General features: G+C 37.2%; 1 protein-coding gene across 2 annotated transcripts in view; it reads left to right on the top strand.

Moving 5' to 3' along the window:
* Positions 1-12,609, top strand: part of TTC29 (tetratricopeptide repeat domain 29) — a 243,323-nt gene that overhangs the window by 92,727 nt on the left and 137,987 nt on the right. For both annotated transcript variants that reach the window (XM_030312961.1, XM_030312963.1), the window contains exon 8: positions 5,564-5,649. In XM_030312961.1, the coding sequence (XP_030168821.1) occupies positions 5,564-5,649 (86 nt within the window). The remainder of the gene's footprint in view (positions 1-5,563; positions 5,650-12,609) is intronic.

Raw genomic sequence — 12,609 nt, forward strand, 5'->3', positions numbered from 1 at the left:
TTTGTGTATGTATAAGATATAAAGAAAAAATTTGGAACACATACTCATAAGCTTTTACTTTGTGAAATGCGAAGATATTTTATTACCATAATTTATCAATGGAGTAGACTTCATGATGGAGAAAAAGATGCTGTGCTCTTTAAAGTGTATTAGCTTGAGGATATATTTAATTGATTAGTTTATCAAGTACCATATGGTTTATTTGGAATAAGCAGGACCGAATTTCTGGTTGTGATTTTAATTTTCTAAAGAGTAACAGTTAACATCTTACTCTGTTACTTCTTTTTAATGGTATTAGAATACTTATAAGAAATAACCCTCATTGAAAGACGTATCCCATTGAATGAACTGCTTTTGAGTGACTGGTGATCTAGTACTTTCCCCAAAGGGGTAAAAACTGACATAAACAGTTAGCTCTTAGATGAATTTCAGCAGCTAACCTTAGTCACATAGAAAGTTATGTGGAATTTCAATGTAAAGTAATTTACCAATTAGGAAAAGGTATTTTGCTTTAGGTTCACATTTGCTAAATGATTGTAAGGCAGTTTACAAAGAAAGGAAGTCTCCGAGGGTCTCTTCCCAAAGTCAGTGTCTCCCTGGCAGTCTCCTCCTTTTCAAAAGAATCTTTTGCTTTCCCAAGGACAGATAAGAAGAGGGGAAATCTTCTTATGCTTATGTAATAATTTTTTAACATCTTTTAACACTCATAAATATTTGCCCCTATACTTTCCATGTAACAAAGTAGATAGGTTAAGGGTTGGCACGGTGTCTTACAGAGCTCTGACAACAGCTGAATGCCCTGGGACAAAGCCTTTCTTCTTACTGTTACCTCCTCCTACTTTGGTTAGGGAGCCTGAAGCAGCAAACTGACAATTGCCTGCATAAGGCATGCCTCCCACACTGGTTTATGTAATATTTAAGGAGCAGTGACATCCACTGTGGGCCAACTCTTTTACTAGGGCACCTTGGTATAATGCACAAGTATAACACTGACTATACTCTTAATTGTATATTCTATTATTTTCCTATTTCAGTCATTCATTGGTCTTTATTACATTCACAGAGTTGTACAACCAGAAACACTAACTCGGTACTTGCTAGAAGTCACTCTCCATACTTTCCTTTTCCTCTCTGCTAGCAACCATTAATCTACTTTCTGCCTCTATGGATTTACCTGTTCCAGAAAGTTCATATAAATGGAATCATACAATGTGTGCCCTTTGTGTCCAGCTGCTTTCACTTAGTGTAATGTTTTCAACGTTCATCCATCTTGCAGCATATATTACTACTTTGTTCCTTTTTATGGCCAAATAATATTACATTGTATGCTTTTATCATATTTTCTTTATCCATTCATCAGTTGCTGAACATATGTGTTATTCCCACCTTTTGTCAATTATGAATAATGCTGCTATGAGCACTTGTGTACAAGTTTTCAATTCTTTTGTCTCTAGACCTAGAGGTGGTATTGCTGGGTCACATGGTAACTCTATGTTTAACTTACGGAGGAGATGGCATGGAGTTTTCCAAAGTAGCTGCCCGATTTCACATTCCTACCGGCAATGTGTAAGGGTTTCAGTTTACCTACTTTCTCACCATCAATTCTTGCTGTCCTTCTTGTTTATAGTCATCTTAGCAGGTATAAAATGGTATGTCATGGTGGATTTAATTTGCATTTCCTTGTGAGGTAATGATGTTGAGCATCTTTTCGTGTGCTGATAGGTCATTTGTATATCTTCTGTGCGGAAATGTCTATTCAGATTCTTTGTCCATTTTCAGTTGGATTGTCTTTTTATTATTGAGTTGTTTTAAATATTCTTTATATATTCCAAGTGCAAGTCCTTCATCACTTATATGACTTGAAAATGGTGGGTTTTCTTTTCACTTTCTGATGGTATCTATTTGAAGTACAAGTTTTTAATTTTGGTGAAGTCAAAAATAATCCATTTTTTGTTTTGTGGATTCACTTTGTTAATATTTTGTTGAGGCTTTTCATGTCTATATTCATAAGGGATCTTGGTTTGTAGTTTTCTTATGATGTCTTTATCTGGTTTAATGTCAAAATAATACTGGCTTCATAGAATGATTTGGGAAGTGTTTTCTCCTAACTTTTGGAAGAGTTTGTGAAAACTCGGTATTGATTATTCTTTAAATATTTGGTAGAATTCACCATTGAGGCCCTCTGAGCCTAGAATTTTCTATGTGGATAATAGTTTGATTACTAATTCAATTTCTTTACATATGGATTTATTCTGATTTACTGTTTCTCCTTGAGTCAATTTCAGTAGTTTATGCCTTTGTAGCAGTTTGTCTATTTCATCTAGTTTGTCTAATTTATTGGTATGCAATTTCCATAATATTCCCTTTTTTATTTCTGTAAAGTGTGTACTGATCTTCCCTCTTTCATTCCCTATTTTAGTAACTTGAGTCTTCTTTCTTTTTTCTTTGTTCAGTCTAACTTTAAGGGTTAGTCGATTTTATTGACCTTTTCAATGAAACAATTTTTGGTGTTGTTGATTTTCTCTGTTGTTTTTCTAGTCTTTATTATTTCCTTCCTATATATATTATAAAGACTCTAGTCTTTGTTTTTCCTTCCTTCTGTTTGCTTTGGGTTTAGTTAGCTCTTCTTTTTTAGTTTTATAAGATGGAAAGATGTTCCTTATTTTTTAAAATAGGCACTTGTAACTATACATGTCCCTTTATGCAATGCCTTAGCTGGATCCCCTAAGTTTTGGGTTGTTGTTTTTTTCATTTTCATTCACTTCAAAGTATTATCCAGTTTACCTTCTGATTTCTTCTTTGATCCACTGGTTATTTAAGAGTGTGTGTAGGGGGTACCTGGGTGGCCCAGTCGGTTAAGCATCCGACTGTTGATTTCAGCTCAGGTCATGATCTCGTGGTTTGTGAGTTCTAACCCCACATCAGGCTCTGTGCTGACAACTCTCAAGTAAATAAATAAATAAACATGAAAAAAAATTAAAAAAAAAAAAAGAGTGTGTTTAATTTCCACATCCTTGTGAGTCTCCCAAATGTTTTGTTATCTATTCTCAATTTCATTCTCTTGTGAATACCATCTTCTCAGTTGGATCGCCCACCCTGATAACTGCATTTAATACTGAAACCTGCTTTTTTCTCTTTACCCCCACTTAGCACTCTCATTTCCTCTTATCCTGCTATAATTTTTTTTCTCCTGGAGCACCTATCATCATACAATTTACCACATAATTTTACTGTGTTAATTTATTTTGTATCTCTTTCTGTCCCTTCCCTCTAAAATGTAAGCTCTCCAAGGACAGAGAATATTTCTGGTTAATTTACTGGTGTATTCCAAATTCTTATAGCTGTGCCTGACACAGAATAGGTCCTCAAAAAATATTCAGTGAATAAATGAATCAGTGAATATGTTAGCCAAATAACAAATGGAAGTTTTAAGACACATTTTAATGGAACATTTGAGTTATTCCCAAACACAATGTCTCTATCCATTAGACCCCCATAACCCTCTCTTTAGATTTGCTATAAACATACCAGTATAAGAATGGACAATTTAGGTCTTGAAAATAAAACATAGTATTTCCTTTAACATGAATGATTATTGATTTGGATAGCAAGGCCAATACTAATGTAACTCACTCAAATAAACTACATAATATAAATAGTATTTTGCCCTTTTTTCCTTTGGTATATGTGTCATTCAACTTTAATAATGCTAACATTTTCCTCCATTATTTTATGCTTTCACTTTATCTTGATTGTGTTTCAATTAGTAAGCAGGAAAAATTCTCATGCTTAAATCCTATTTTAAAACTAATATTTAGTGTGACTTGACTGTTCCAATTAGCTACCTCAAAATCTTTTTATCAACAAGGGTCAACTTTTCTTTTCTTTTCTTTTCTTTTCTTTTCTTGGCTGCCCTTTACATATAATTGGATGCAAATGGTGATACTATATCAGCACATGCCACTGTTGGTACTTTAACACAGTGACAACATTTAATAGATCAAGTGCAAATTATAAATAATCAACTTTTAATTATCCAAAAGTCAACTTCCCCCGATAGCCTCTCCCTCCTACCCCATCTTTCCCTTCCTTAGTCCCATCCCTAACCTCAGCACCCATAAACTTATAGCAGAGAAAGAGCACCCAGCTAAACTATTAAGAGTTAAAATTCCCAAGACTGGATCACTGGCATCATCAACTCTGCTGAGGTGAGATCTTGAGGGTATTATTCTCTGCAATCAGTGAAATTGCTGAGAATAATAATAATAATACTGTCATTGGCATTTGCCATCCTGTTTTCTTATAGTCTTTCAGTTGAGCCACTGCTTCACAAGTGGTAATTCAAATATTCTTTTAATGTTTATTTATCTTTGAGAGAGAGAGAGAGAGAGAGAGACAGAGCATAAGCAGGGGAGGGGCAGAGAGGGAGGGAGACACAGAATCTGAAGCAGACTCCAGGCCCCGAGCTGTCAGCACAGAGCCCGATGTGGGGCTTGAACCCACAGACCGTGAGATCATGACCTGAGCTGAAGTCGGATGGACGCTTAACCCACTGAGCCACCCAAGTGCCCCCACAAATGGTAATTCAGTGAGTGGTAAGAGTGAATGCAGTATGGAGAGCTGTGAGCTCCTGCTGAAGTCCATCATGGTTGGAGTGCAGAGTTCAGGGGTAGATCTACCAGCATTTGTGTTACCCAGGAGTTAGGTAACACTAAAAGCCAAAAAGTAGAAAAAGGATGGTATTCTTTTTAAAAGTAAGAGCCTTTAATGGTTCTTGTAAGCCCATTAGACTTATATGTTACATTTAGCATATAAATGTAAATAAATTATGTATTTATTAGGTGGTATGATGTATGTCTCATTGAAGCATGTTACACGTCTACACATAATTGCTTTGGAAAGAAGATGTTTATAATTCCTGGAATAAAACACATTCACAGAAATTAGAAAGACTAGATTCCTTTGAAAAGATGATGAAAAGCATTACCAGTCATTAGCAAAGAAAAAATGTGTTTGGATTTCAAAATATCTATGGAATGGTGTACCAAGATATCAGTCATTTTCACTCAAGTTTTAACCAATAGCTTTTAAATTGAACCTAATCAAAACAGTAATTCCTTAATTTGCTAATTATCTGCCCTGTAGAAACCTCACTGAATGTCCGTCTCTCTGTGTATATGTGTTTGTGCACTATGGAAAGCAATATCCTTTACCAATTATTTCCTGTATGTATAGTAGCTATGCAGGATGGCTTTAAGTCTTTATGGGTGGAACAGTATGGAAATTACATAGGAATGCCTAACTAATATTACTAAGCTGTATGTGTATGTAGAGGAAAATGCCTCTTAAACACATTGCTAATGCACCTTTCTCTAACATTTGTGACTCAGGTAAATTATATTAACATCAGCCTTTTAAAACTGGCACATAGTTAGGCTTCAGGGATTGTTCACAAATCTGTACCCTTTGTTACAACTTTCTACTGTCTTAAAAAATGAAGATTCTGTTTGTTGTAATGGGCTTCTTTCATTCCATGGCAATGTTTCTACATTTTCAACTTTAGGAAGTGACAAAAAGATGGAAGGGGAAGCTTCCTATTACTTGGGCTTAGCACACCTAGCTGCTGAAGAGTATGAAACAGCACTAACAGTAAGTTGAAGTAAACTTGTAATCATTGCCACTTTTAGTTTTTATTTTATTGTGTTTATTTTATTTTATTATATGTTGTTACAAACCCAGCAGAAATGGGTGGACCTGTATGTATTTAGAGAGACTAAAGCAGAATAGCAATTCTAGAAGCAGAAAAAAAAATGGTTTTATTTTTTATAGTTAAGTAATGTATAATCAATTAGCATGAAGTGCTTTAGGATATATAAAAGTTAAATATGTGGAGTAAAGTGACCCTCTGCGCTCACTCCCCATATCATTGAGGACAACAGGATATGGGTTTAAATGATAGCAAAAGTAAATAGAAAGAAAGAAAGAAAGAAAGAAAGAAAGAAAGAAAGAAAGCCAAATTACAGTAAACTTATAATATGATTTGGGAAATTTTGCTTTAAAAAAGACTATGGTTGTTAAGCAATTGAGCGAATTGCATTGCTGTGGACCTTTAGTTGGAGGTTGGGGAGGCAGCAAAGGTGTAGATCACTGTTAGTTCCAATCTGAGAAGTAGCCTGCTTCATGATAAAAATAAGTGCTTGCCTATTTTATGATGAGACTTCTTGTGTTTGGCTAAAATAAACAAAAAGTGTCAAGAAATATCTTTTCTGGGGACGCCTGGGTGGCTTGGTCGGTTAAGCGGCGGACTTTGGCTCCCGTCACGATCTCGCGGTCCTTGAGTTCGAGCCCCGCGTCGGGCTCTGTGCTGACAGCTCAGAGCCTGGAGCCTGTTTCAAATTCTGTGTCTCCCTCTCTCTCTGCCCCTCCCCTGTTCATGCTCTGTCTCTCTCTGTCTCAAAAATAAATAAACGTTAAAAAAAAAATTAAAAAAAAAAAGAAATATCTTTTCTGTATTATAACAAATCTTTTCCTTCATTTTTGTCTTACCTCTAATATAGTTCAAGCCTCCTATTTCATTTCACATATCACTCTTGTAATAATTTTATCTGATACATGATATTGGCTTTATATTCAGCTTTGAGAATTTCTCATTTGCTGATTTAGATAATCATGCTAAGTAGAATTCTTACATTTGGGCTAGATATGTTTCTCTGTCACCCTTAAAATTGGGACATCATGGGGAATTTGGGTTTTTCTAGATAACTCTTCTGCTTAATAATTTTTGATTAAAATTACATACATTCAGCAATGCTGTGTTCCAGGTACTTTGGGGAGCACAGAGGCCAACACTTCCCTTTAGGAGCTAATTTAATAAAGGTGGCCAACTTGTAAACATAACTATAGTTCAAAGCAGGATGAACAGGGGTTTTCTTTTTTTATTTCATTTTATTTTATTTTATTTTATTTTATTTTTATTTTATTTATTAATTGATTAATTTATTTATTTTTATTAAATACATGAAATTTATTGTCAAATTGGTTTCCATACAACACCCAGTGCTCCTCCCAAAAGATGCCCTCTTTAATACCCATCACCCACCCTCCCCTCCCTCCCACCCCCCATCAGCCCTCAGTTTGTTCTAATTTTTTAAGAGTCTCTTATGCTTTGGCTCTCTCCCACTCTAACCTCTCTCTTTTTTTTTTCCTTCCCCTCCCCCATGGGTTTCTGTTAGTTTCTCAGGATCCACCTAAGAGTGAAAACATATGGTATCTGTCTTTCTCTGTATGGCTTATTTCACTTAGCATAACACTCTCCAGTTCCATCCACGTTGCCACAAAAGGCCATATTTCATTCTTTCTCATTGCCACGTAGTACTCCATTGTGTATATAAACCACAATTTCTTTATCCATTCACCAGTTGATGGACATTTAGGCTCTTTCCGTAATTTGGCTATTGTTGAGAGTGCTGCTATAAACATTGGGGTACAAGTTCCCCTAAGCATCAGTACTCCTGTATCCCTTAGGTAAATTCCTAGCAGTGCTACTGCTGGGTCATAGGGTAGGTCTATTTTTAATTTTTTGAGGAACCTCCACACTGTTTTCCAGAGCAGCTGCACCAATTTGCATTCCCACCAACAGTGCAAGAGGGTTCCCATTTCTCCACATCCTCTCCAGCATCTATAGTCTCCTGATTTGTTCATTTTGGCCACTCTGACTGGCGTGAGGTGATATCTGAGTGTGGTTTTGATTTGTATTTCCCGAACAGGGGTTTTCTGAGTGCAGAGGTTAAGAGTGGTTGGTTCCAACACTGAAGATCAGGGAGGTTGCACAGGGAGCTTTTAAGGAGCAGGATTTCTATAGACAGAAAGTGAGGGTATTGAGGATAATATCAAATATTAGACACACACACACTCTGACTGTGAACGTACTCGGTATGTTTGGGAAGCAATGAATTGTCAGGTGCAAATATGAAATCAAGTCGGAAAATTAGGTGAAAACTAGCTTATAAATTCTCTGTCTCTGTTTCTCTCTCTCTCTCTCTCTCTCGCTCTCTCGCTCTCTCTCTAATGAGCAATGCAAAAACACAGGGTAAAATAAATTCAAGCAACATAATAGAGGTTACAGTGAAAAGTAAATCTTCCCTCCATCCTGGCACTCGGTCCTGCAGTTCTTTCCTCAAAGGCAAATGCAGTTAACAAGTTTTGGGTTTACCCCTCCAAGAATATTCATATATGTGTATAGCATATAAGTGCATATACCTATGTGTTCTTTCTGTTGTTTACAAAATTGTGGCATTTATATGTAGTGTTCTGCATCTGGAGTTAACTTCTTCCACACTCATGCATATAGACATGCCTCATTTTAGAAGGGCCACTGGTGTCCCATTTTATAGTTGTACCATAATGGATTTAATCATCTCATGTTGGTGGGCATTTAGATTATTTCCAATCAGGTTTTATTGCAAAGGGTGTAGCAGTGAATAGCTTTGTGCCAAAGTGAGAGATGATCTACTCAATAAATTTCTAGAGGTGGAAATGCTGGATCAGAGAAGAGATGAATTACATTTTTTTTTCTAAACTTCCCTTCAAAGAAGCTTCATCAGTTTACATTCCTACAGTAATAAATGAAGGTACCTGCTTCCTTTGGAAATGCACATATGTGTAATATGTGTTGTGAATATTTTTCCAGGTCATTGTTTTTTGACCTGACTTATGAAATTTTTCCATGCTGAACTTTTAGATATATTTGTGGCCAAATTTATCAATCTCTTTTTGCACAACTTCTGGCTATTCTTAGGAAGACTGTCCTCCTTCCAAAATGATTATTTTTTCAAGTTTATGGACGGTTGGAGGGTCTTATGCTTTGTGGAGGATAGTGAAATTCATATTTTAAGCAATGTGTGAGTTTTAATGACTTTTGACGAGGCTAGCGACATGATCACATTGATTTATTCACAACTGTTTATTAAGCACCGTCTACATGACAGACGTCATGCCAGGCACTGGGTCTGACCTTTATTTTTAGAAGATAGCAGTAGTGGTGTAGTCTAGTAATGAATGGATTGAAGAAGCAGTACTTGGCATCTAAGAGACACATTTCTTGAAACTGTTACTCCTTTCAGAAAGATATTGAAATTGTTTTTCTGAAAGTATGGAAACCATAAACCAAATAAACATGAGTCTCCTGTTAATACTAACTGTGTGACCTTGGGCAAGGACCTTAAACTCTCTAAGTCTCAATTGCCTCATCTATTCAGTGGGACTAATAACTCTACTTACTTTTTAGGGTATAGTGGGTTGAATGGTGGCCCCCAAATGTCAACTTCATAATCCCTGGGACCTGTGATTTTCACCTTATTGGAGAAAAGAGTCTTGGCAGATATAATTAAGTCAAGGACCTTGAGATGGGGTGATCACCTTGGATTATCTGGGTGGGCTTTAAATCCAATGACAAGGGGCCTTGTAAGAAAAAGGTAGAAAGGAGATTTGAAAAGGAGGACAGGAAGACACACACAGAGGAGATAGGCATGTGAAGATGGTGCAGAGCTTGGAGCCATGCTGCCACAGGTCAAGGAATGCCTGGAGCCACCAGAAGCTGGAAGAGGCAGGAAGAATCTTCCCCCAGAGCTGTTGGAGGGAACACGGCTTTGCTAACACCTTGATTTCAGACTTCTAGTCTTCAAAACTATGAAAGAATCAATTTCTTTTGTTTTAAGCCATTTAGTTTGTGGTGATTTGTTACATCAGTGTTAGGAAACTAATACATAGGGTGATTAGGAGAGACCATTTATATAGAGTTTTAAAAGAGTGTCTGCCTTGTATATAATATGCCTTTGGTAATTGTTAGCTTTTATTATTTTTACTCTGGACTTTAGTGGTAGTAGTGAAGATGGAGGAGAGTCATTTTGGAAGTTATGAAGGACTTGGTGATAGACTAAGTACAGAGGGGGCGCTGGGGTGGCTCAGTCGGTTAAGTATCCGACTTCGGCTCAGGTCATAGCTCGTGGGTTCAAGTCCCACGTCGGGCTCTTTGCTGTCAGCTCAAAGCCTGGAGCCTGCTTCAGATTCTGTCTCCCTCTCCCTCTCCACCCTTCACCCACTTGTGCTCCCTTTCTCTCAAAAATAAATAAATAAAACTTAAAAAAAATACACTAAGTATGGAAAGTGAGGGAGTTAGAGGTGCCCAGATGGGCACTAGGAGCCTGGCTGTGAAACTTGATGGTTGCTGGTGTCATTCACTGAGAGGGAATGCTAACAGATACCCAGGCTTGGGAGAAATGGGAAGGTCACTTTTGATTATGGTGAATTTGAGTTTTTCAGTTATCCAAGGAGAGATCAAACAGTGATATATGTGGGTCTACAGCCCAAGGGGAAGTCTAAACGTGAGATTTTATCCACATTTGATATGTAAGTTGTCAGCATATTGAAGCTGTGGAGTGGAGATTTCCTAAAGAGAGTTGATAGTGATGAATGAAAAAGGCCTAGGGCCGGCTGGATGAGGGGGTAGGTGCAAAGGAGATTAAGCAGGGATATCCAGGGAACTGGGAAGAAAACCAGGAATAGATGATCACATACAAGCCAAGGAAACCAGGCATGTCTAAAAACAGAATTATGCAAACCCCTCCTGCCTCCTATCCCAGGTTTTGGGCTGGAATGAGAGAGCTCCTTGCAGAGATTTCCAGTCAGACCTCGACCCCCTCCCCCAGGCATATACCTCAGTTAGAGTCAGGGTCAGTTAATTTTTGTCATTTAATTCTCCAGCCAGGGCGGAGGCTTTGGGAAACCAGGAAGGCCATATTCCAGGCTCCAAGGCTCACTGCCACAGTCAAGACTAGCCTTTGCAGTTCGGAAGAATGAAGCCTGTCTTCAGAGCCCAAGTCTTGCTTGTGGTAGAATATTGTTGTCTTTTTGGAATACAGCTCACTCAGAACTGAGGAATTGCAGGAACCAAGCTTAAAATTTGGGCCAAGTCCATAGGTAGAGCTGCAGGGCCAATGAAGGATCTGTTGTCAGACCTGTAAGTAAGATGCCAAGTCAAGCAAAGTCAAGAAGGCATCAGATTCAGGGCTATACAACAGGAGGCAGGGAACAAGTACCAAGGAATCATCAAGGAATGAGAAGCTGGAGTGGGATGTGGTTGGAACGGAAAACCGACATGAGCAGTTGTACCTGATTTGGGGCATGGAGGTCTTCTAGCTTAGGTTGATTTTAGAGAGCAGCCTGTTTTTGCTTTGTAATAAAACAGCTTTCCACAAAACCTGACATCTTGCTTTCATTTCCATTTGAAAACCATGTCTTTTTCTTCTAATGTCTTACTTTAGCCACTTTCCCTGCTTCCTTTCAGAGATAAAGGGGGCTAGAAACCCATAAGACAGAGCACTCCTTCTTTAGTGAATCTAGTATAAAAAATTACTTGATCAATTACTAAATAGGACTGATTTCCTGATTGATTGATGAGATATCTGCCCAGTTACCTAATCACAAAGTAAACATTCAACATACAATTTTTTTTCTTTTGAAATTCTCTTTTATCCTTCTTACCCACCCTGTGCAGTATGACCAACACTATCTTTATCTGTTTTAAGGCACTGATGGTGTTGTTGTCACAGTGTGGCTGTGGAGAGGGGCAAGAATGCCCTGAAATCAGCTTGGTCATGTTGCAGCCAGCCTGAGACAGCAGACAGTTAGACTGAGCATTTCCCTTCCCTTTTCATATTGCATCTATCTTTAATTCTTGGTTTCAAGTCCATATACTCTTTTTATTCTCTCATTTGTGTATTAAGCTTGTAATTTGAAATATTTTCCGATTTTTAATACCTTGCCTCTACATTCAACCTCTTTCTCTCATGAATTTCTCCCTTTCAATACTGTTCATCTGTTTAAAGATATTTACATGATTTGTTCAAAGAAACTTGGCTTAGAGAAACCTGTCACGAGTAAATATTACTGATTAATAGTTCTGATTATCTGAAACAGAAGGATTTTGAAATTTTGCTAATGGATCTTAATTTAAGGGTTTTAATTTATTAATAAATGATTAATACATGTAATAGAAGAATATTTTGACAAGCATATAAATATTCTGGTCATCCATTCCTTGTTGATAAAGCATTCTTTATCGGATGACAGAACTAGGTTAAACTAAGACCCTAAATAATGGATTTATTTAGGGTTGAAATCCCTGCCAATGAGAAAAAGGTATTTGGAGAAGAGAAGTGGTAGTTACTCTAATAAACCTGTGCAGGAGGTCACAGAGACCCTGACATTTAAAGGCGAGAATGCTACCTGCATTTATCAGGTGCTGAGAAAAGAAATAGTAATTCCCTTTGGCCATCATCAATTTAGACCTGCACATGTTCCAAGTAGAGTAAATTCTGAATCTTAGTAGGTAAATGTATCTTATGAAGTCCTAAAATTTCAAAGAGAAAAGTACCTTACTAAAAATCACATTCAAGGCTTTTGCAAAGTTGGTCACACTTCCACAATCAAATACTACAACCGTAAAATTAATTTAAGAGAAAGAAAGGGCCTCCCTTAGCACTGTGTTTTATGCATGAATTTTCTTCCTTTCTAAATATTCCACTCCGCGTAATAATTTTAGGAACACCA

Source organism: Lynx canadensis, chromosome B1 (genome assembly GCF_007474595.2).
Source record: "Lynx canadensis isolate LIC74 chromosome B1, mLynCan4.pri.v2, whole genome shotgun sequence".
In the NCBI taxonomy this organism is placed as follows: domain Eukaryota; kingdom Metazoa; phylum Chordata; class Mammalia; order Carnivora; family Felidae; genus Lynx; species Lynx canadensis.